A 25,075-nucleotide genomic window follows, 5' to 3' on the forward strand; every position below is an offset into this window, starting at 1 on the left:
CACGATAGTTGGAACACACCCTCCGGTCCCCCTTCTTAAAGAGAGGAACCACCACCCCGGTCTGCCAATCCAGAGGTACCGTCCCCGATGTCCACGCGATGCTGCAGAGTCTTGTCAACCAAGACAGCCCCACAGCATCCAGAACCTTAAGGAACTCCGGGCGGATCTCGTCCACCGCCGGGGCCTTGCCACCGAGGAGCTTTTTAACTACCTCAGCCCCAGAAATAGGAGAGTCCACCACAGATTCTCCAGGCACTGCTTCCTCATAGGAAGACGTGTTGGTGGGATTGAGGAGGTCTTCGAAGTATTCCTTCCACCTATCCACAACATCCGCAGTTGAGGTCAGCAGAACACCATCCGCACCATACACGGTGTTGATAGTGCACTGCTTCCCCTTCCTGAGGCGGCGGGCGGTGGTCCAGAATCGCTTCGAAGCCGTCCGGAAGTCGTTTTCCATGGCTTCCCCGAACTCCTCCCATGTCCGAGTTTTTGCCTCATCGACCGCTGAAGCCGCACACCGCTTGGCCTGTCGGTACCTGTCCACTGCCTCCGGAGTCCTATGAGCCAAAAGGACTCGATAGGACTCCTTCAGCTTGACGGCATCCCTCACCGCTGGTGTCCACAAAGGGGTTTTAGGATTGCCGCCCCGACAGGCACCAACTACCTTGCGGCCACAGCTCCGATCAGCCGCCTGGACAATAGAGGTGCGGAACATGGTCCACTCGGACTCAATGTCCAGCACCTCCCTCGTGACATGTTCGAAGTTCTTCCGGAGGTGGGAATTGAAACTTTCTCTGACAGGAGACTCTGCCAGACGTTCCCAGCAGACCCTCACAATGCGTTAGGGCCTGCCAGGTCGGTCCGGTATCCTCTCCCACCATCGCAGTCAACTCACCACCAGGTGGTGATCGGTAGAAAGCTCTGCCCCTCTCTTCACCCGAGTGTCCAAAACATGAGGCCGCAAATCCGATGACACAACTACAAAGTCGATCATGGAACTGCGGCCTAGGGTGTCCCGGTGCCAAGTGCACATATGGACACCCTTATGTTTGAACATGGTGTTTGTAATGGACAAATTGTGACGAGCACAAAAGTCCAATAACAAAACACCACTCGGGTTCAGATCCGGGCGGCCATTCTTCCCAATCACGCCTCTCCAGGTTTCACTGTCGTTGCCAACAGTTTCACTGTCGTTTCCCAGTAGGACAAGGGAATCACCCGGGGGAGCACTTTCCAGTACTCCCTCGAGTGTACCCAAAAAGGGTGGGTACTCTGAACTCCTGTTTGGTGCGTAAGCACAAACAACAGTCAGGACCCGTCCCCCCACCCGAAGGCGGAGGGAGGCTACCCTTTCGTCCACTGGGTTGAACTCCGACGTGCAGGCTTTAAGCCGGGGGGCAACCAGAATTGCCAGCCCAGCCCGTCGCCTCTCACATTCGGCAACGCCAGAGTGGAAGAGGGTCCAGTCCCTCTCGAGAGAAGTGGTTCCAGAGCCCTTGCTGTGCGTCGAAGTGAGTCCGACTATATCCAGCCGGAACTTCTCCACTTCGCGCACTAGCTCAGGCTCTTTCTCCCCAGTGAGGTGACGTTTCACGTCCCAAGAGCTAGCTTCTGTAGCCGAGGATCGGACCGCCAAGTGCCCTGCCTTTGGCTGCCGCCCAGCTCACATTGCACCCGACCTCTATGGCCCCTGCTATGGTTGGTGAGCCCATTGGAGGGGTGACCCACGTTGCCTCTTCGGGCTGTGCCCGGCCGGGCCCCATGGGAACTGGTACGGCCACCAGGCGCTCGCCATCGTGCCCCACCTCCGGGCCTGGCTCCAGAGGGGGGCCCCGGTGACCCGCGTCCGGGCGAGGGAAATCTGGGTCTATGTTTTGTCTTCTTCATAGAGGTCTTCGAGCTGCTCTTTGTCTGATCCCTCACCTAGAACCTGTTTGCCTTGGGAGACCCTACCAGGGGGCATAAAGCCCCCGGACAACATAGCTCCTAGGATCATTGGGACACGCAAACTCCTCTACCACGATAAGGTGGCAGCTCAGAGAGTCAACAAATCTGAGCTAAAAAGGAGCCACAGTTGTATTCAAAAAGCACATTGCTGATGCATCCTTCAGCTGGAATAATTATAACGTTTGTAGTGTGAATAATACTAAAAAATAATAGTGTGTACTGCAGCCTGTCACTTTCTGTGCAACCTCCAGCAATGAACTGTTCCTCATATGCTAACCTTCATCCCGCTCTGTCATTATTTGTCATGTTGCTATCTACTGTGTTTATCAAAATTAACGTTCCTATTGTTCTCCTGCAGTGCTCGGTCTATCTCGCCATTCTCCACATTTTATCTCCATTTTATTTTAATCTTGCACCTTTTCTCTCTCTCCATCATCAAATTTATGGCCTTCAATGACTTCTCAGTCACCTTTGTCGCACCTAAACATAGCGTGTCCCTGCCATGACACTTACATAGTATAAAGTGGTATTATTTAACACCTCCTATCCATCCGCACAATGACGCTTATTGACAGTGAAAGGGAAGTTGTTGGGTTTAAGCCACTGCACTGTGTAGAACCGCCTGCGTTAAAATATGCAACTACCCATGTACCCTCCACTTGAACTCCCTCCAGGACCAAAAACTCAAAGCTCTTGGACCAAATCTACAAAGGCAATGCAAATTGAACGGGCCCCAGTACAAAATGTTTACATATCTTTAATATTCAAATTTAAGCATGTTACTTGCTAATGTCGTATTGTGACTGTTTGACTAAAGAAATAAGGATACTCTGCAGCTCTTTGAGAAAGAAGGTGGAAGGAGGACAGGTGGAGAGGAAGCAAGAGAATAAACAAAATAAAAAGGACAAAGGAGGGAGTGAAATGATGTCTCACTGGCAGTTGTGTACGAGCTGCGTTAAAAACTACAATAAAGTTGCGGTATCTATAAATAACTCACAAATAGATCTATTTTTGTATTATCTGCTTTTGGATTATGTAAGTACTGTGCGGATTTCCATTTTTAAATATGAAAGTATTTTAGGTTTTACTATGTTAATTGAGTATATAGGGCTGTAACGGTGCATTAACAGTCAAGGTCAAAAGTTTACATACACTTGTAAAGAACATAATGTCATGGCTGTCATGAGTGTCCAATAATTTCTACAACTCTTATTTTTTTGTGATAGAGTGATTGGAGCACATATTTGTTTGTCACAAAAAATATTCATGAAGTTTGGATCTTTTAGGAATTTATTTTGGGTCCCCTAAAAATGTGATCAAATCTGCTGCATCAAAAGTACACGTACAGCAACATACAGTATCAATTTTGGTGATGTGGAAAAGTTACAATAAAATCAAATTAGCTTCATGGCACGACTTCTTAACTTTATGTGAGTGATTTATGACAACACCTGTTGACTTCTCTGAGCCCATTTAAATAGGGCTCATGTGATGCAGTCATTAGACTCGGTTACAGACGCATCAATGGGAAAGTTAAAGGAACTCAGCACAGATTTGAAAAAAACAAATCAGTGACTAGAACAAGTCAGGAAAATCACTTGGAGCCATTTCAAAGCAGCTTAAGGTCCCAAGAGAAAATGTGCAGACAATTATTCATAAGTATAAAGTGCATGGCACAGTTTTGTCACTGCCACGATCAGGAAGAAAACGCAAACTATCACCTGCTGCTAAGACAAAATTGGTCAGGTTGATCAAGAGTCAACTGAGAACCACCAAAAAGCAGGTCTGCAATGAATTGGAAACTGCTGGAACACATGTGTCAGTGTCCACAGTCAAGTGTGTTTTGCATCGCCATGGACTAAGAGGCTACCATGAAAGAAGGAAGCCCTTGTTCTAGAAGCAACACCTTAAGGCTTGTCTAAAGTTTGCTGCTGATCACATGGACAAAGATAAGACCTTCTGGAGGAAAGTTCTGTGGACAGATGAAACAAAAATTTAGCTGTTTGGCCACAATACCCAGCAATATGTTTGGAGGAAAAAAGGTGAGGCCTTTAATTCCAGGAACACCATGTCTACCATCAAGCATGGTGGTGGTAGTATTAGGCTCTGGTCCTGTTTTGCTGCCAATGGAACTGGTGCTTTACAGAGAGTAAATGGGACAATGAAAAAGAGAATTACTTCCAAATACTTCAAGACAACCTAAAATCATAAGCCCGGAGGTTGGGTCTTGGGCACAGTTGGGTGTTCCAACAGGACAATGACCCCAAACAGACGTCAAAAATGGTAAAGGAATGGCTAAATCAGGCTAGACTTAACGTTTTAGAATGGCCTTCCCAAAGTCCTGACTTAAACCCCATTGAAAACATGTGGACAATGCTGGAGAAACAAGTCCATATCAGAAAACCAACAAATATGACTGAACTGCACCAATTTTGTCAAGAGTAGTGGTCAAAAATTCAACCAGAAGCTTGTGGATGGCTACCAAAAGCGCCATGTTGCAGTAAAACTTGCCAAGGGACATGTAACCAAATATTAACATTGCTGTATGTATACATTTCACCCAGCATATTTGGTTACATTTTCAGTAGACCCATATTAAATTCATAAAAGAACCAAACGTCATGAATGTTTTTTGTGACAAACAAGTATGTGCTCCAATCACTCTATCACAAAAAAGTCAGAGTTGTAGAAATTATTGGAACCTCTAAACAGCCATGACATTATGTTCTTTACAAGTGTATGTAAACTTTCGTTGTAACATGATGCTTTGGGGTCAGATTGTGATTTTTTTTTTATCTACATCCATAACATTTCCTTGTTTCATGTACATTCCAAACTTGCTCAAATGGAATTTGATACTTTAGTGACGTATTTTGCCTCGGTTACATCAGTGGATAACTCCATATATGGTAGATTTTACCTAATGAACTTTGCGCGAGTCCGCCATTTTATCCAGTTGTAGTTCAAAATTGTCCTTGATAAGTTCCTTATTTATCTAAATACTCATGTTATGGTACAGACTGGCTTGTACATGCATACTAAAATACTGCACTGTTGCTGTTTGTAATAAAAAAGTAGTGTGTAGTTCGAACTAATGTCAGTATACCCGATATAGAAGTGTTAATAACGACAACATGGCTCTCCAGGGCTTGGCCTGGAGAGGTAATTTGGCACTCAGTGGCCTAGTGGTTAGAGTGTCCGCCCTGAGATCGATAGGTCGTGAGTTCAAATCCCGGCTGAGTCATACCAAAGACTACCTCCCTGTTTGGCACTCAGCATTAAGGGTTGGAATTGGGGGTTAAATCACCATTAATGATTCCCGAGCGCGGCGCCGCTACTGCCCACTGCTCCCCTCACCTCCCAGGGGGTGTTCAAGGGTGATGGGTCAAATGCAGAGAATAATTTTGCCACATCTAGTATGTGTGTGACAATCATTGGTACATTAACTTTAACTTTAAATAAGACCGCCCACAAAGTTGCACATTCTTAAGAGTCAGTCATGAAAGCGGCTTGAAGATGGTCTGTAAAACATGATGTCTGCACCAGACCAAAGCATCACCATTACATGTTATGTGATGTAGACCACAATGATCTGTTTCCAATGAAGGAAACTAATTATAACATGACCTCCTCTGCAACACTTGGCCTTCCCGGTAAAATATGAACTATGTATTTGAGAATTTTATTTTTAGGAGAATTACCCTAGTAATACAGTATATTTGTGTTGGCCCTACAATGAGGTGTCGACTTATACAGCGTGTACCCTGCCTTCCGCCTAAGTGCAGTTGGGATAAGCTCCAAAGGATGGATGGATAGTAATTTACAGTTGCTTCACTGCAAAAATCAATAAAGATGTTTACACAAAAGGTCAATCAGCTTTAGGTGTGGCATTTTGTTCCTTTAGCGGATTGAATATTTATTAAACCGCGGCCTAAAAAATTAGGTCCCGAACCTAAAAAAAATGTATGAATCTTTCCAATTCAAAGGATTACACACCACTTTTTGTTAATGTGCCTCAATGTCAAGTATCATAGCATTTGTGTTCACTTTTGTGGCAGTAAAATCCAATAGATCACAGTCCACCATTAACAATTATTCTATAGAGTGTGGTTATGTAACGCATTGCTTAGAAAACTGCAGGCTGTAGCCAACTTGTGGCCGATTGCGCCGCCGCTAGCAAGAAGGTGCCGTGATGGATGTGCGTTGACTCGAGTCCAAACAGAAGTTACACAATTACTTAGGCATAATGAACAGCAAAACAAATAGCATGCTATTAAAATGCCTCACTATGTCACGGTCTGTTGATTGTGGTGGAGTCTTTGGGTTGCCAACAGGACCTTCAACTAATAAGGGTAAATAAAGGGTAGGAAATAAGATGCTGTTTGTGTAGAAAAAGGCAAATGAACGCCTGGAGGATGATAATGGGGGCAGTGAATTGAAAAAGAGGGAGGGTGCAATAATATTGGAAGCAATAAAAAGCCCATTCCTCTAACCTTCATACCCACCCCCCTTCAACGTGATCTTGTACCAGAGTCAAGGCACCATCCTGTGTGTGTGTGCGTCTGTGTGTTATCAATCACCCACAACTTTGTGTTTGTTGCTCAAGGCCTCAATGAAGCCTCACACATCAGCCTGCCCTCCCACACGCCTAATAACTGTTTCACTTTACAGCAACAACAAATTGTAACCTGAGCCATCATTGTAGTGATGCACAAACTACTATGAAAAACTCAGCTTTTTAAAAATGTTTATACTATAAGGTAGCGCTGTAGAGATTAGGACACCATGTTATTATTATTACTTGTGTTCGTTACACTCCTACACTTTTCTTACCATTGTAACACATGTCAGATTCGCCTTCAAAATAAAAGCTGAACGACACAGGGGACAAACAGGAAGTGTGACATACACAGACAAATCCAATAAAAAAAGTGCTTACAAGAGTTCCTCTGGCTGCCATCGGGTGCACCAGGTGAGGTGGACATCCCGCCTGCTTTGATTGTTTTGTTTGTTTTTCCCCTGCCGTCACAGGAAAAGCAGCAGCTGCTGAGATGAGACGTTCCTACACCCTAAAGTCCGCCGATTACAACGCCATCTGCCCGCCGCGCATCCTCACACGTGCACACACTTTTAAAACTGCATTCTCGCGAAGATCACTTCCTGCATTTGTGACGCCGCGTTGAACTAGAGCACATGTGCACGAGCAAAGGAGGAGATGCTACGCCTGTGTCGAGCTTTGGCGAGGCGAGGCACTTGGCATAGAGAGAGAGTGAGAGAGGAGGCGAGTGGAGCTGGCTGCTGCTATGGGTGAAAGAGGGAGGGGCGGGAGAGTCTGTACACATAATGAAGCGCATAGATGATTATGTGTGTCTTCCTGACCTGTGAACGCCTCTCATCCTCGCCCGTGTGCAGCTGTGTTGACATGGTACAAAGGTCAAAAGGTGCAGCCTCGACTAGTTAAACACTGAGCAACTACTAAGGTGCGTTTATGGGCGTCGGGAAAATTAAACATCCATCTCAACTATACACTTGCGTCCACACCCGCTGCCTCAAGAGAGGGATTGCGGGGGGCTGGGGGGATATAATCATCAATCAATTGCATAAAGTCATCCTACTTAACATGATGCTGTGAAGAACATCACACTCCCACCAATCTTTATTTCCTCCTTCACTCGTGTCCTTCACCTCCTCCTTTTCCTTTCAATGCATTTTGAGTGTAGCTGATGGGAACCATTATAAGAATCGTTTGCCTCTTCGGTCCTGGCGTGCATGGCTCATTTACACAGACAACCAGGGTAAAATTAAGATGGGAAGATGCACATTCACATCGTCATGACTTTCAGTCATTAATGGACCAATCAAGCAAAAACAAATACGTGCAAACAGACACCTTTCCCAGCAGAGGGAATAGGATTTTAAACAGACTTCATTAGGACAATCAACACTACCTCAGAATCAAAAAACTTAATTGTACTGCACACATGCCATCTTGAAAGCTGAGGTTTAAAGTGGCAATCAGAGGTCCAATATAATAGTTAAAGTACCAATGATTGTCACACACATACTACAAACCCCGTTTCCATATGAGTTGAGAATTTGTGTTAGATGTAAATATAAACAGAATACAATGATTTGCAAATCATTTTCAACCCATATTCAGTTGAATATGCTACAAAGACAACATATTTGATGTTCCAACTGATAAAAAAAAATTTTTAGTGCAAATAATCATTAACTTTAGAATTTGATGCCAGCAACACGTGACAAAGAAGTTGGGAAAGGTGGCAATAAATACTGATAAAGTTGAGAAATTCTCATCAAACACTTATTTGGAACATCCCACAGGTGTGCAGGATAATTGGGAACAGGTGGGTTCCATGATTGGGTATAAAAGCAGCTTTCATGAAATGCTAAGTAATTCACAAACAAGGATGGGGCGAGGGTGACCAATTTGTAAGCAAACTGTCGAACAGTTTTAGAGCAACATTTCTCAACAAGCTATTGCAAGGAATTTAGGGATTTTACCATCTATGGTCTGTAAAATCATCAAAAGGTTCAGAAAATCTGGAGAAATCACTGCACGTAAGCGATGATATTATGGACTGTTGATCCCTCAGCCGGTAGTGCATCAAAAACAGACATCAGTGTGTAAAGTATATCACCACATGGGCTCAGGAACACTTCATAAAACCACTGTCAGTAACTACAGTTGGTTGCTACATCTGTAAGTGCAAGTTAAAACTCTACTATGCAAAGCAAAACTCATTTATCAACAACACCAAGGAACGCCGCTGGCTTTGCTGGGCCTGAGCTCATCTAAGATGGACTGATGCAAAGTGGAAAGGTGTTCTGTGGTCCGAAGATTCCACATTTCAAATTAGATTTGGAAACTGTGGACGTGGTGTTCTCCGGAACAAAGAGGAAAATAACCATCCGGATTGTTATAGGCGCGAAGTTGAAAAGCCAGCATCTGTGATGTTATGGGGGTGTATTAATGCCCAAGGCATGGGTAACCTACACATCTGTGAAGGCACCATTAAAGCTTAATTGTCCATAATGGTTTTGGAGCAACATATGTTGTCATCCAAGCAACATTATCATGGACGCCCCTTATTATTTCAGCAAGACAATGCCAAGCCACGTGTTACAACAGCGTGGTTTTGTAGTAAAAGAGTGTGGGTACTTTCCTGGCCCGCCTGCAGTCCAGACCTGTCTCCCATCGAAAATGTGTGGCGCATTATGAAGCGTAAAATACGACAGCGGAGACCCCGGACTTTTGAACTACTGAAGGTCTACATAAAACAAGAGTGGGCAAGAAGTCCACTTTCAAAGCTTCAACAATTAGCTTCCTCAGTTCCCAAACTTTTATTGAGTGTTGTTAAAAGAAAAGGTGATGAAACACAGTGGTGAACATGCCCATACCCAACTACTTTGGCACGTGTTGCCGCCATAAAATTCCAAGTTAATTATTATTTGCAAAAAAAATAAAGTTTATGAGTTTGAACATCAAATATCTTGTCTTTGTAGTGCATTCAATTGAATATGGGTTGAAAAGGATTTGCAAGTCATTGTATTCCGTTTATATTTACATCTAACACAATTTCCCAACTCATATGGAAACGGGGTTTGTAGATGTGGCGAAATTATTCTCTGCATTTTACCCAACATAATAGTATTGTTCATCATTAAAGGCTCAGAGGTACCACAACAGTGTGAAAATCTAAAATTGATGCTGAAATTTAATAACTTTAAAAGTGCTTCCAAAGACATGCACCTGGGGTTAGGATGATTGGCAACACTAAATGGTCCCTAGTGTGTTAATGTGAGTGTGAATGTTGTCTGTCTATCTGTGTTGGCCCTGCGATGAGGTGGCGATTTGTCCAGGGTGTGCGATGCCATCCCCCGATTGTAGCTGAGATAGGCACCACCGCCCCCCGCGACCCCAAAGGGAATAAGCGGTAGTAAATGGATGGATGGAGGCTTTTATTCAGCACACATTGTTTTATGTCTCTGTAGCTTTAATGCTAATGAGTTGTATTAGTCCACCCCTGTCTCTGACGTAATATAGTTTGTGTCAACATAGAGAAGTTAAGCAGGAGTAGAAGTTTGAAACACTTGCATAGCTATGTAAGCTACAGTGCTAGCCATAGACATCTTTTAAGTAGACGAAGCATTGGGTGCTGTGACGCGAGAAATTCAGCTGCCATCTTGAAAAGGTGATGAGGAGCTGTCGAGCAGCCTAATCTGACAGTTGACAGGTAGAAAACAAAGGTCTGGTGTTCAGCGTTTTCCTGCTCAAATGAGCGGACTGTTGAAAATAGGAATCGGGGGATTACGTTTCACAAGTAAAATTTAATATTAGCGTACTATTGGTTCTATTTTGTGAAAAGAATATTACCACAGAGTTGAGAAGAAGCAAAGATCTTCAATAGTACTGAAAATGTAGCCGCTAGCAAACAAGAGTATGACAATAATAGAATTGCTTGTCAATGAAATTAATTAAATTTAAAAGTCATACTTGAATACCATAAAGTTCAAATAAATGATGAAGATAAAGATTGAAAGACATAATTTGTTTTTTTTTCTGAATCCAGTAAAACAGATTGGTGGTTTTAGCTAATATTAAGACTTTCAGGTGTTCATATATGTTTATGTTTAAGTATTTGGCAGACGCTTTAATCCAAAACAACATACATAAAAAAATACATATAAACCAATCACTGTAAACATTATCATTTAAGGGAAGAATGTAATACAAAATATCAACACAAAGTGTCAAGACAGAATAAAGTATGTGCTGCTGCAGCAGCAGAGATACAGTCTATAGGGCCCTTATGTATATATATATAGATATCTAACATTGTTTATGTAGGATATACGCATGTATATATAACCTAATCATATTGTTTCTTGAACTTAAAAATACTTGATAGTTTTTTTCCCCCCTTCTCTGGGGTTATATTCCCAATTCTGATCTGGGACGTCTGATCACTTATAATTATATAATATTATTATAGTCTTAAGCAAACTATGAATAATAAATCACACCAAAGCATGTGTCCTTTATCATAGCTACACGTATGACAAAAAACACGTGAAAATCATTGGTATTCAATGAGGTAAAATTAATTAAATGCGCTGACAGTTCATTGCTCCTGCCAAATGAATTGCACTGAGTGGAACGGATCACCACTCCAAGATGGCGGCCCCGCATCTCGTCAGCGCCAGTAGGCAGTAGAGGTCGATGCTGCGTCTACTTATAAGATGTCTATGATGCTAACGTTATACACTCTGTAACATTACACACTTGCACTTTAACAGCAACAACATGCTAGGTTAGCCTATCAGCTGAATAAAAGCAAACTTACAAGTAGTTAGCTTTATTTTATAGGGGACCTATGATTATTATGATGTCTAAATGTTACAATGTTGGATACTTGTGTTAAACAATGCCAAAGCGGCCATCGTAAGGTTCAATCATTATAGCGCGAGCTTCCCTGCAGCTTTGGATGCTTCTAAACGCAGTGTTAGCAGTCTTTTTTTTAACAGTGGACACACTGTGACGTCACAGTGGGACGGATGTACTGATGTTGGCATCCTAGTATGCAGTGCGTATTCATAGTGCTTCCCTTTTCCCACATTTTATTATGTTACATCCTTATGCCAAAATGGAGTATTTTGATTTTTGTCCCCAGAATTTTACACACAATAACCCATTAGTTCTCAGAATTCTACACACAATACCCCATTTGTCCTCCGAATTCTAAACACAATACTCCATATTGACAATATGAAAACATTTTTTTTCTCGATTTTTTGCAATTTTTTTGGGGGTAAGTAGGAGGATTATATACCCTCGCCAAAGCCCGCTGCCCCCATGCACACACACCCCCCGTAACCTCTCCCTCAAGGCAGCAGGTGTGGACGCAAGTGTATAATTGTTTTTTTGGCAAATTAAAAACATTTTTCTTTAAAGAAATCACATGTATTCACAGCCTTTGCCATGAAACAATAATCTCATGTGCATCCAGTTTCAACTGATCATCCCTTGAGATGTTCTTACAGCTTAATTAGAGTCCACCTGTGGCAAATTCAGTTGATTGGACATCATTTGGAAAGGAATACAACATATATACGGTCCAACACTTGACAGTGCATGGCAGAGCACAAACCATGCATATAGTAAAATAAATTGTCTGTAGACTTTCGAGACAGGATTGTCTCAAGGCACAAATCTGGGGAAGGGTACAGTATCTGCTGCCTTGAAGCTCCCAGTGAGTACAGTAGCCTCAATGATCCGTAAATGGAAAAAAAAAATGAAACCTCCAGGACTCTTGATGGGGCGGTATAGCTCGGTTGGTAGAGTGGCCGTGCCAGCAACTTGAGGGTTGCAGGTTCGATTCCCGCTTCCGCCATCCTAGTCACTGCCGTTGTGTCCTTGGGCAAGACACTTTACCCACGTGCTCCCAGTGCCACCCACACTGGTTTAAATGTAATTAGATATTGGGTTTCACTATGTAAAGCGCTTTGAGTCACTAGAGAAAAAAAAGCGCTATATAAATATAATTCACTTCAATTCACTAAAGCTGGCCAGCCGTCCACACTGAGCGATTGGGGGAGAAGGGCTCTAGTCAGGGAGGTGACCAAGAACCCGATGGTCATCTGTCAGAGCTACAACATTCCTCTGTGGAGAGAGGAGAACCTTTCAGAAGGACAACCATCAATACAGCAATCCAAGAATCAGGCCTGTAAGAGTGGCCAGATGGAAAAGTTTGCTAAAATGCACCTGAAATACTCACAGACCATGAGAAAGTAAATTCTCTGGTCTGATGAGACAAAGATTAAAGTCCTTGGCCTGTATGCTAGGCATCATGTTTGGAGATTTAAACAGGTCTGTGTGGATAGTGGATGGGTCGGCCGATTTTCGGTGGATGGTGGGTTCCGAGGCTGGATCGCTGCCCCGCAGGCTTTTGTATGTTTGTGTGTATTTGTTTATAAATGTGTATATGTTGTATGTAATTATTAATAATATTCTTTATTTTCTTTTAGACGGGTGTCCCAGGCTGCATGTCTGGGGCACAAGAGTCCTGCCGACCACCCCCATCTAGGTGTCCTGCTCGGTGGGGCACTGCTAAGTCGAGTCCACATGACTCTGCGGTCTGTCGAAGCACCTTGGTGTGCCGTGGGCATGCTGCGGTGTTGCTCAGCGGCCAGCTGGCGGGCTAGTGGCCTTCTGTGTCGGGAGTGTCCGTGATGTCTTTTTTGTTCTTCTCTTCCCTCAGGAGGAAGCTCCTGCAATTGCTGGATGTTCCATCTCTATAGTACGGGTCACTGCAGGGGTGGAGCGGGTGGTTCCCGAGGCCTCGTATTGGACGGTCCTGCTACAATCCAACTTCAGTTGGGTTGCCCTATCCCCCTGTAGTAGAAGCGTAAACCCCACCAGTTCTTTTTTAGCATGTTCTGCTGTAAACTTTTACAGTCTCAAGGCACGAAGCAGAGCTGACGGTCCCAAACAGAAGGCGGCCTTGCCAGACAAAAACTGACAAGCTGAGCCAAGGCAACTGACGGATGAGAGAGCGATAAAGCGGAGACATAAAAAACCAGTTGCCTAGGAAACGGACACACTAGGTGCCAGTTTTATGTAATATCTGCATGGATTCCAGCCCAAACACTTCAGGCTGTGTAGAAACTTTTCAACTTTTAGCATGAGATAAGCGGTGACATTGTTCCTTTACACAGGGAAACTGGGATTTTCACCTTAACTGTTAATCTTTACATGTTTAGACATGGTGCTGTGAAAAAGCAGATTGTTTGTGTGTAAGCAGTGATGCTAATAGGAGCTTAAATGTTGCTTTTGTTTGTGTTCCAGTGCTGTGAGACAATGTAAACACTGACAGCACAAAGTAGACCCGCACTTGTGTGAAAAGACGCAATTATTACTGCAACAAAGTCCAGTCGAATGAGGCTGGCAGAAAGCAGACCTTTTTAGCACAAACTGTCAAGTCGCTACATTATTCCTTGGCTGATACTTGTCATTGTGTTGACTTTGTAATTCTCCGGTATGTAGGTACGAGTGTTTCTGACTGACGGTGACCCAAACTCCAAAAAACTTGTTGCCTGGCAACGTTAAACAACAGGCATGTTTCCCCACTTTCTCTCTCGTCGGAGCGAATCGACATCTTTCGACATGACAGCAAAATAGAGTCATTTTCTTAGGCTACAGTATGTGCCTCTTGCTTGCTTTACCACCTGAGGATTCTAAGAGAAAGACGGTTGCTTACTGGTTATGTTGGTTGCAACCACAAGTCAGGAACAGCAATAACTGAGAAGACAAGAAGATGTACCCAACTGCCATCAGTGTGTGAATGTGATGTATATTGTAAAGTGCTTTGGGTATCATTCCAGGTATAGTAAAGCACTACATAAATACAGACAATTTACCATTTAACAATAAAAAAGCCACAACATTTTTAATACCTCGAACCACTTCAAAACGGGTCACAAAAGTTACTAATTTAGCTGTTGATGTAGTATGCGGTTCAATATTGCGTCATTTCCAGTTTTATTTTCTCAAAGCTTTTATTACTATATTTGCTAATTTACGATTCATAGTTGGTTACTTTCTGCTGTAGCGTGGATCTACAAACCCCGTTTCCGTATGAGTTGGGAAGTTGTGTTAGATGTAAATATAAACGGACTACAATGATTTGCAAATCCTTTCAACCCATATTTAATTGAATGCACTACAAAGACAAGTTATTTGATGTTAGAATTTAATTGCTGCAACACGTGCCAAAGTAGTTGGGAAAGGGCATGTTCACCACTGTGTTACATCACATTTTCTTTTAACAACACTCAATAAACGTTTGGGAACTTAGGAAACTAATTGTTGAAGCTTAGAAAGTGGAATTCTTGCCCATTCTTGTTTTATGCAGCGCTTTAGTCGTTCAACAGTCCGGGGTCTCTGCTGTCGTATTTTACGCTTTATAATGCGCCACAAATTTTCGATGGGAGACATGGCTGGACTACAGGCGGGCCAGGAAAGTACCCGCACATTTTTACTACGAGGCCACGCTGTTGTAACACGTGGCTTGGCATTGTTTTTCTGAAATAAGTAGGGACGTCCATGATAACGTTGCTTGGATGACAACATATGTTGCTCCAAAACCTGTAAGTACCTTACAGCATTAATGGTGCCTTCAGAGATGTGTAAGTTACCCATGCCCTGGGCACTAATAAACCCCCATACCATCACAGATGCTGGCTTTTGAACTTTGCGCCTATAACAATTCGGATGGTTATTTTCCTCTTTGTTCCGGAGGACACCACGTCCACAGTTTCCAAATATAATTTGAAATGTGGACTTGTCAGACCACAGAACACTTTACCACTTTGCATCAGTCCATCTTAGATGAGCTTGGGGCCAGCGAAGCCGGCGGCGTTCCTTGGTGTCGTTGATAAATGGCTTTCGCTTTGCGTAGTAGAGTTTTAACTTGCACTTACAGATGTAGCGACCAACTGTACTTACTGACAGTAGTTTTATGAAGTGTTCCTGAGCCCATGTGGTGATATCATTTACACACTGATGTCGGTTTTTGATGCAGTACCGCCTGAGGGATCAACGGTCCGTAATATCATCGCTTACGTGCAGTGATTTCTCCATATTCTCTGAACATTTTGATGATTTTACGGACCGTAGATAATAAAATCCCTAAATTCCTTGCAATAGCTCGTTGAGAAATGTTGTTCTAAAACTGTTTGACAATTTGCTTACGAATTGGTCACCCTCGCCCCATCCTTGTTTGTGAATTACCTAGCATTTCATGGAAGCTGCTTTTATACCCAATCATGGCACCCAACAGTTCCCAATTAGCCTGCACACATGTGGGATGTTCCAAATAAGTGTTTGATGAACATTCCTCAACTTGATCAGTATTTATTGCCACCTTTCCCAACTTCTTTGTCACATGTTGCTGGCATCAAATTCTAAAGTTAATGATTATTTGCGGAAAAAAAAGAAGGTTTATCAGTTTTAACTTCAAATATGTTGTCTTTGTAGCATATTCAATTGAATATGGGTTGAAAATGATTTGCAAATCATTGTATTCCATTTATATTTACATCTAACACAATTTCCCAACTCATATGGAAACGGGGTTTGTATCTACACTTCTGTTAAAATACAATAAGCACGTATTTTTCTATATTTTGCATTAGTTTTCGGCAATACTACAAATTTCGTTCCAAGAATCGTAGGAGGCATGCAGGATATTATCGGCGACCAAGAATTATCAACTGGTAATGGAAATTACGGCGTCACATCTATAAATGTGATAATGAAAAATCAACCCAAAAAATTTGCCAATAATAATAAAGGCATATCATCTCCATGTTTGTCGTTGGTCTCTCTGTTGTGGCTTGTGTTGTTGCTTGGCTCCTTAAGCCCCTTCACTCCCCTAAGGTATAGCCACATATTTGGGATGTCAAGACGCTAAGACCTGCCGTAAAGAGGGGCGATCGCAGCATACGTTAAATTACAGGACTGATGAGAAAGAGCTTACTAAGAGGCAACAGTTTGAAAGAAAATACCTTGGAACAAAGAACTTGACGATAAAATGAGTAATTGTTTTTTTTAATGGATGTGGATTGGGTGGTCGGTTGTTTCCCTTCCGGTTTGTGTGGCATTTTGTGTGGATTGACTTCCTGTTGGGCGAGGTCCGTGTCTGTCTGTTTCGGCTTTGCGCTGTAGGGGTTTGTATCAATGGCTTCGTGAGTGGACAGTGCAGCCCTTTTGTTTGGTGTGGGTGCTGTGGCTCGATTGTTTGGGCGGGTTTGGCTTGGGGAGTGGTCTTTCTTGGTGGGGAGTGGCAATAATGTCTTTTGTTTGCATGTTGGCGTTTGGGCTGGCAAGCAGACTCGCGCTGGTTGGTTTCCAAACTTTTGTTGTATTTTTTCGGTTGTTTTAATTTAATGCGGTAGTGCTGGCCGCCGGTGGTTTTGCTGTAGTTCTCAATGCTGTCGTTTGTTTGTGGTGCGAGCGCCAGCAGGTGCTAAGCCTGGTGCAAGGATGAGGGCCGCTATAGTGGTGCATTGCAGCGCATGCCCATGGTGGTTATTGGGGCTGGCGGACTTTCCGGCTTCTTTTTCGTTTATCGTCGTGTTGGTCCGCTTTTTGGGTGGCGGCCCGAGCCAAACCTTCACGCTCAGCAGCGCTGTCCTTTGCACCCGGTGTCGTGTCATCATCTTGGTGTGGGCTTGTCGGGCACCCGCCCTGTGGGAGGGTGGATAGATCGGACGATTCTCGGTGGATGGTTGCTTCCGAACCTGCATCACTTATCTATGTATGCGTTGTGTACGTATGTAATTAGTATCATGATATTTTTTTGGGGGGGGCACTGGTGTTGCCCTTGGAGCGTGCTTGCCCTGCAGGGGTTGGCATCCAGGTTGCTGCAGCGGGGCTGCGTGTCTGGGGCTCTAGGGTCCTGCCGACCACACCTTTCCGGGTGCTTTGCTTGGTGGGGGCTTGCTAGGTCAAATCCTTGCGTGCGCCTCGGTGCGCCATGTGGCATGTTGAAGTGTTGCACTGCGGCCAGCTGCTGGGCTGGCCTTGTGTGTCGGCGTGTCTGTGATTTCTATTTTTTTTCTCCCCCCCTTTTCTCTCGGGGTGTGTGGCGAGGGGGAAGCTCCGCCAGGTCGGGTGCTGAATTTCTAATCTCCGTCATTGGGGTCCCTGTCGTAGCCGACTTGAGTGGGGCACTCACCTGTATAGCACGTTTGAAATAAACTTAAACCATAACCAAATGGACAAGTGATTGAAGCTGAAGCATCACTGATCATTCTGTGGCCGTTAAAAGCTGTGCCCCCCCTCCCCTCCTAGACAGCAGGAGCACTCAGCTCACACACACACACAAGTCTTCCAACACGGAAGAAACAAGGTCTTAGTTGGAGGAACTTGTCAGTAAAGAGGCACTGTGGGGACACACTACCCGATTTCCACAGAACGCTGAACACTACTGCCATATGCTGTCCGAGAATCCCCACAGCCGGTTGCAGCTCGGCTGTGCAGCGAAATAGCGCTGACTTATACGAGATCCTGTGAATCCGTGCAGAATCGTGTGATAAAGTAAACACCGGAGTAAACACCACAAAACGTCTCAAGCTTTGTGGGCGTCTGTGACGGCGGCATTGGCTTGACTTAATTTGTGGAAAAGACAACTTTTTTTTTTTTTAAGAAAGCAACAACAATACAGAAACATCATTTGTGGCGCGCGTTGCAGACATGAAAATCTACCATAAACTATGCCCCGGCCTTGTATTGACAGCTGGCATTTAACAGAGGAGCCCAAATGCACAAATAGCTTCCCGTCATACACCTGTATAGGATTTTTTAATTTTGGACATCCAGAATCAACATTTGGGTCAACAAGGTAAAATTACGTCTGAAAACCTTCCAACAAGTTGACTTCATGTCTATTCCCGCCAGTGTAAAATGTGATCCACCTCAAAAACCAACTATTTTAAACCGGATAATTTATTTTGTGTTTGTGAATAACGTCCTGTGTAACACAAGCAAAGCTAGGGGATATTGAACCGGTGTGTTGTAGCGACCGGAGAAAATAGAAGTCCCGCGTATATTTAGCGCAGAGATGCAGTACTTCACTGCCATATCGGTGCCATCTGCGGAAATGGAATCACTGACTTGAAAAGAAAAGGAGGTCGTCCGCCAACATGGCGATGACGTTCCGCAGCCGATTTGCATCCTGTGGAAAATAGGGGTAAGCCTCCAATGTCTGCCTAACTGCCGACAAGTAGCTAAACCAAGGCAGGAGCTCTACTTCATAATTTAAGGGCTTCAGCGGAGAATATAAGAACACTTTCAATGCAACAAGATTCGGGCTGCCGCCGTGGGTTGCACCTGTGTGCCGCGACACCTGAGCGGCCACTTTCTCCTCCCGACAGCCAAGCAGCCCGGAGCACTTATTCCGTTGCGATAGTGCACCGTTCGCAGCATTATTAAGCGCAACCTTCCGGCTCATGGACATCGGGTCAAGAGGAGGAAAAGGTAATTAGACATTATTTATTTCTAAATGACTGTTGAATCCCACAAAATGTAAGGCAACATGGCATTATAACCATTAAGCAGTTACCCTTGTGTGCCTCCACTACAAACAAGTTAGCAACTAGTGTTTCTGCGGCTCCTAAGAGTCTCACATCTATTGCAAACCTGCCGTTTGGCTCGGAGGAAACGAAAAAATATACTGTCAAATTGGCTAGTAATGTTTGCAGAGTTGTTGCTATGGTAACATGTCGAAATGTGAGTCAGTAGCTGATCGAATAGTAATAATAGATTACATTTATTTAGCGTTTTTCTATGGACTAGATAAGTAGTCCCCGAACTAAAACAGCTAAGAAAATATAAGTCATACGGGAAAATGCATTTTTAGACAATATGATTTGCTTGAGCGGCTAGGGGACATCAAAAAATGGATTAGAAAAGACAGATTTAAAATAATAATACAAAAAATAATAATTCCATCGGGCCAGATGTTGGACGTTGGCAGGCCGTAACCGGCCCGCGGGCCGTAGTTTGGGGACCCCTTATCTAGTCGGAAGAAAAGCGCTAAATAAATGTAATCTATTATTACTATTCGATCAGCTACTGACGTACCACTAAGTAACTCACATTTCGACATGTTACCATAGCAACAACTCTGCAAACATTACTAGCTGATTTGGCAGTCTATTTTTTCCGTTTCCTCCGAGACAAAAGGCAAGTTTGCAATAGATGTCAGACTCTTAGGAGCCGCAGAAACACTAGTTGCTAACTTGTTTGTAGTGGAGGCACAGAAGGCTAACTGCTTAATGGCTACAATGCCATGTTGCCTTACATTTTGTGGGATTCAACAGTCATTTAGAAATAAATAATGTCTAATTACCTTTTCCTCCTCTTGACCCGATGTCCATGAGCCGGAAGGTTGCGCTTGATAATGCTGCGGACGGTGCACTATCGCAACGGAATGAGTGCTCCAGGCTGCTTGGCTGTCGGAAGGAGAAAGTGGCCGCTCAGGTGTCGCGGCACACAGGTGCAACCCACGGCAGCAGCCGGAACCTTCTTGCTTTGAAAGTGTTCTTATATTCTCCGCTGAAGCCCTTAAATTATGAAGTAGAGCTCCTGCCTCGGTTAAACTACTTGTCAGCATTTAGGCAGACATTTTGTTCACAAACAACTTGGCTTTAAAAAAAACTAAAAACTGAAAAGGAGCAGGCATTTTTGGTGACCGGAACCCAAATGCAATGTCGCTTATACACACTGGTAAGATGCTCTCATATACACTGGTAAGATCCTCTCATACATATAACTGAAATCCTTGCACACATACTAGTAAAATTGTTGTTTCTCATACGCAAATGGTGTTTGTGTGTGCGTGAGAGTAAAACATTTTAGTTGTTTATGTGAGAGCATTTTAGTTGTGTATGTGAGAGCAATTTAGTTATGTGAGAGCATTTCAGTAGTGTATGTGAGATCATTTCAGTAGTGTACGTAAGAGCATTTCAGTAGTGTATGTAAGAGCATTTCAGTGCTGTATGTAAGAGCATTTCAGTAGTGTATGTAAGAGCATTTCAGTAGTGTATGTAAAAGTGTTTCAGTAGTGTATGTAAGAGGTATATCTGAATAATGTCCCTAACGGCCCCTCATAAATATGTGTCTTTATTACGAAAGCTTTTTTGACACTGAATTTTGTGTAGCTGAACATTTTGCATTTAATTTTTTTTTATACATGTAATTATGCTGACAATTTCATTGAAAGAAAATGTCAGTGTATAAAAAAGCAGTGTACAAAAATTCAATGTATAAACACTGAGTGTAGTAAATATTCATTGTATAAAAATTGAGGGGAAAAAAAATTCAGTGCTGAAAAATTTGCTGCTTCAAAAAGTAAGACTCACGTCCATTGAATTAAGACTGAAGCAATCAATCCTGTCTCAGAAACAGCCAATGAGGTGTGAAGTTTGAAGTCACGTGACACAAATCTTGCAAAACAGCATAAAAAAGGTAGTTAACTGGGCTACCTTGGCATAATACAACATACTAAACCTTCACTGCGGCTTGCTCAAGTTTTTAAACTATAGAAATGATTCCAATTGTTAAAATATGCACTAATGAATGACATTAGCTTCACACAGGAGGCACGGGGCCGTAACCGCTAACGTGAGTTAAACATGAATTGATTTAAACAAGTTGAAAAATGTATTCGGTTGTTACCATTTAGTGGTCAATTGCACAGAATATTTACTGAACTGTGCAATCTACTAATAAAAGTTCCAGTCAATCAATCAAAAAAGTGTCAGAACGAAGCCTGATTTCTACAGCAAAGTTCTGTACAACAGTGAAATTATGTCTGGCTTTATTTGTCGCCATGTTTATTACATCTATGTTGTTCTCGCTTGATTACAAAAGATGTCGATCAAAGAGGTGATCTGCAGTAGAGAGCCACGTTCATATATTGTCAATATTCAGTGTTTTATTTTTCATAGTTATTATTGCATATTCTACATTTGATATACATTCTGTCTGTCATATCATTCAGCAAAACAAAAATTAAAGTTCATTCCGTTTTTTGAGATGGCCTGTTTAGTTTCATTTAATGAAAAAGAGAGTTTTTTACAATTAACTCAGCCATATTATTGTTTGCGCCGTACTGATATTACAACATTGGTTCTGCTGCTGATGTGTTGTGCAATACACTATTTGTATGATATACACCACTTATATAATAAACGCTTCCTTCATGTTCTCATGCATTCTAAAACATTATTAAATGTAATGATCCTACGCCAGTTCCCGGCTTCAATCAGAGCATTTACTGTAATACAACATTTTTGAAGTCTCAACAGCTTCTTAGCGTAAAAGGGGAATGCTACAACACGCCACCATCTAGTAGTTCAAGCAAGCAAGCCACATGACAAAATGGATGAAAATCTGGTGTAGAATAGGTAAAACAACTCACATGTTTGCATGTAATTAGGAAGGAACATAGAGGCTTCATGCCAAAACGCACTGCAGGCAAATGCATTAGCAAACTACACTGGACAGCTTATATGGTCCGTCCAAAAACACTTAACTGGAGACCTTTATTTGAAATAAGCATCACCTTCTCACTACTTAGATTGCTATTACATGTACATGGTTGCAGTGAGGGGTAGTCTCCCTCTACAACTACTGAGGTCATGTCTGGTTTGTTCTGGCAGAGATGTACATGTATTTGATTGGGACTTTAATAGATCACCGTCTCCATCTTGTGGCTGCATGTTGCAATACAAGTGGACTACTACAACTGTAGTTTAAATTCTGACCTTTTGTTGCGATCAACAGTATACAATTGAATATAACCTCAAAAGGTTTTGACACGTTAGCTCATTTGTATTGGTTTAGTTTTGCTGTATTTTAGGACTGCAAAAACCAATCAATTAAATCGATTAAAATCGCTAATAAAAATTGTTGGCGATTAATTTAGTCATCGATTCGTTGGATGTATGCAATGCGCATGCGCTGAGGCTCTTTTTATTTTTCCCCCTAAACCTTTATTTATAAACTACAACATTTACAAACAGCTGAGAAACAATAATCAAAATAGGTACAAAAATGGTACAAAACAGCCCCAGGACGGCGCTGAGGCTACGCCTCATGATTTATTTTATATTTAGCCTTTATTTAACCAGGTAATAATCCCATTGAGATCAAAAATCTCTTTTCCAAGGGAGACCTGGCCAAGAGGGCAGCAGCAAGGTTACAATAAAAACAGTAAACAACACATAAAACATGAATTAAAACTTGCTCATATGACACATGTGCATACAGACAAGGTAGACTGCAATCCTTTCACAGAAGCTTTCACTCATTCAATGTAACAAGGGTTTGAAGTTGAATATTCGATTGTAGGTTATTCCAAGCCTTCGGTGCTGAAAACCTAAATGCTTTCTTGCCCAGTTCAGTTCTTACTTTGGGATGACAAATTGAAGAACATTCATTGAACGCAGATTGTGACTTCCTTGTTTTTTCGTTAAAAGACCAGATAAATAAGATGGAGTGATACAAAGAATGGTTTTGTAGATTAAAACATACCAATGATTGAGGCATCAAGCACATAAAGATGTCCAGTTAACCGTTGAGTATAAGACAAAATGGTGAGTAAGGGGAGCGCAGTTGGTGATGAATCTCAGTGCCCCGTGGTACACACTATCCAGCTTGTGGAGACAACCAGCAGTAGCATTAATGTACAACCCATCTCCATAGTCAATAACAGGTAAAAAGGTTGTTTCCACCAATTTCTGTTTCACAGTGAAAGAAAAGCAAGACTTGTTTCTATAATAAAATCCCAGTAAAAGTTTCAGTTTTTTTTAACAAGATACTGAATGTGCTCCTTAAAACTCAAGTGGTCATCAATTAAAAATCCCAAATATTTAAAAGAAGATACTAACATAAGTTGTTGCCCCTTTCTCATTAAAATGTTCTCACACAGTGCTTATCTTACAGTTTTTGATGTGGTAAAGAACATACACTTTGTTTTCTCTGCATTTAAAACCAGTTGAAGATAGCAAAGTTTTTATTGAACTCTGTCAAATGCATGTTGTAGATATTTAAAGGCCTCACCAGGAGTTGGTGCTGTGCAGTATATGACAGTATCATCAGCATAGAAATGGAAAGTTGAGTTCGGAATATTCTGTATGAGATTATTTATGTAAATAGTGAATAATAAGGGGCCCAACACAGAACCCTGAAGGACACCCTTTTTCACTTGCAGTACGTTTGAGGAGGAACCTTCTATCTGAAAAGCCTGAGTTCTCCTTGTGAGGTAATTTGCAAACCATCCAATTGCTTGCTGAGGAAAAACCAATAGCTGAAAGACGTTTGATTAAAATGACATGATCAACAGTATCAAATGCCTTTGAAAATTCAATAAAGAAGGACAGACGGCACTGCTTCTTGTCAAGAGCTTCAGTTACATCATTTATAAACTTCCTAGCAGCAGTAACAAAATTGTGACTTTTGCGAAAACCTGACTGAAATGGTGACAGAACAAAGTTTGTGTCCAAAAAATCTTATCTGTTCACTGATAAGGGATTCAAGCACTTCTGCCAGAACAAAGAGTTTAGACACATTTATTAGATTACTATGGTCACCTCCTTTTAATAGGGGGATTAGAAGGGCATATTTCCAATCCAAGGGGATTTCATTTGAAATTAGGGTAAGGTTAGAAATGTGAGTCAGTGGTTCAGCTATAATTTAAGCTGCCAATTTTAAAAAGAACGTCTCATACTTATCTGAGCCAGCTGGCTTTCTAGGTTTAAGTTGTTTTAGAGCCCTCATGACCTCTGTTGTGGTAAAGGGCATAAAGTTAAAAACCTGGGTATTTTCATCGGTTCTTTCCGGAGTTAGTTGAATTTCAGTAGAGTTGTCAGAATTGTAGAGAAAACCAGAGGAAATAAAATGGTTATTAAAATAATTACCCATTTCTCTTCTGTCACTTACTCTGACACCATCAACAAGTATACTAGGTGGGAGATTGACTGAATTAAAACAGGCGGACAAAATTCTGATGGTTTTCCAAAACTTCTTTGGGTGTTTGAGGTTTTCAGTTGTGGACAAATAAAATTCTGATTTGACTTTCCGAAGAAGAGAGGTAAATTGATTTCTTAATTGTCTAAAATTCAACCAAACTGCTTCTAACCCTGACTTGCGTGCCCTGGCCCAAGCAGCATTACTAAGCTCATGCAATACATCTGACAGGTCCGATGTTAACCACGGATTGTCACGTCCTTAAACCCCAAATTTTCTAAAAGGGGCATGTTTGTTCACTATACTCAAGAAGTTTTCGTGAAAATATTTCCAGGCCAGTTCAACATTATCAAAAAGAGCAATTCTATCCCAATTAAAAAGATGCAAGTCATGTAAAAAAGCTTGCGTCTCAAATCATTTCATATTACGTTTTTCAAGAAGACAAGGCTTGCTTTTAGGAATCCTTGTGTCACGCACTACTGCAATCACACAATGATCAATCACATCATAAGGAAAAACACCAGATGCAACAAATTTAAAGGGCATATTTGTTAGAATTAAATCAATGAG

The 25,075-nt window shown here is 42.3% G+C and overlaps 1 protein-coding gene across 16 annotated transcripts in view; it reads right to left on the reverse strand.

The window, feature by feature from the left end:
- The window catches only part of dtnbp1b (dystrobrevin binding protein 1b), a 158,595-nt gene that overhangs the window by 36,490 nt on the left and 97,030 nt on the right, over window positions 1-25,075 (reverse strand). The window contains exon 1 of one of the 16 annotated variants that reach the window (XM_061908480.1): window positions 6,887-7,228. The exons of 13 other annotated variants lie outside the window; for them this stretch is intronic. In XM_061908480.1, coding sequence (XP_061764464.1) covers window positions 6,887-6,932 — 46 coding nt within the window. In that variant the 5' untranslated portion in view covers window positions 6,933-7,228. Of the gene's footprint in view, window positions 1-6,886; window positions 7,229-25,075 lie in introns of those variants that run through there. 2 more of the 16 variants (XM_061908465.1, XM_061908482.1) reach the window with 2 other exon arrangements.

The sequence above is a fragment of the Nerophis ophidion genome, linkage group LG08 (assembly GCF_033978795.1).
Source record: "Nerophis ophidion isolate RoL-2023_Sa linkage group LG08, RoL_Noph_v1.0, whole genome shotgun sequence".
Lineage (NCBI taxonomy): Eukaryota > Metazoa > Chordata > Actinopteri > Syngnathiformes > Syngnathidae > Nerophis > Nerophis ophidion.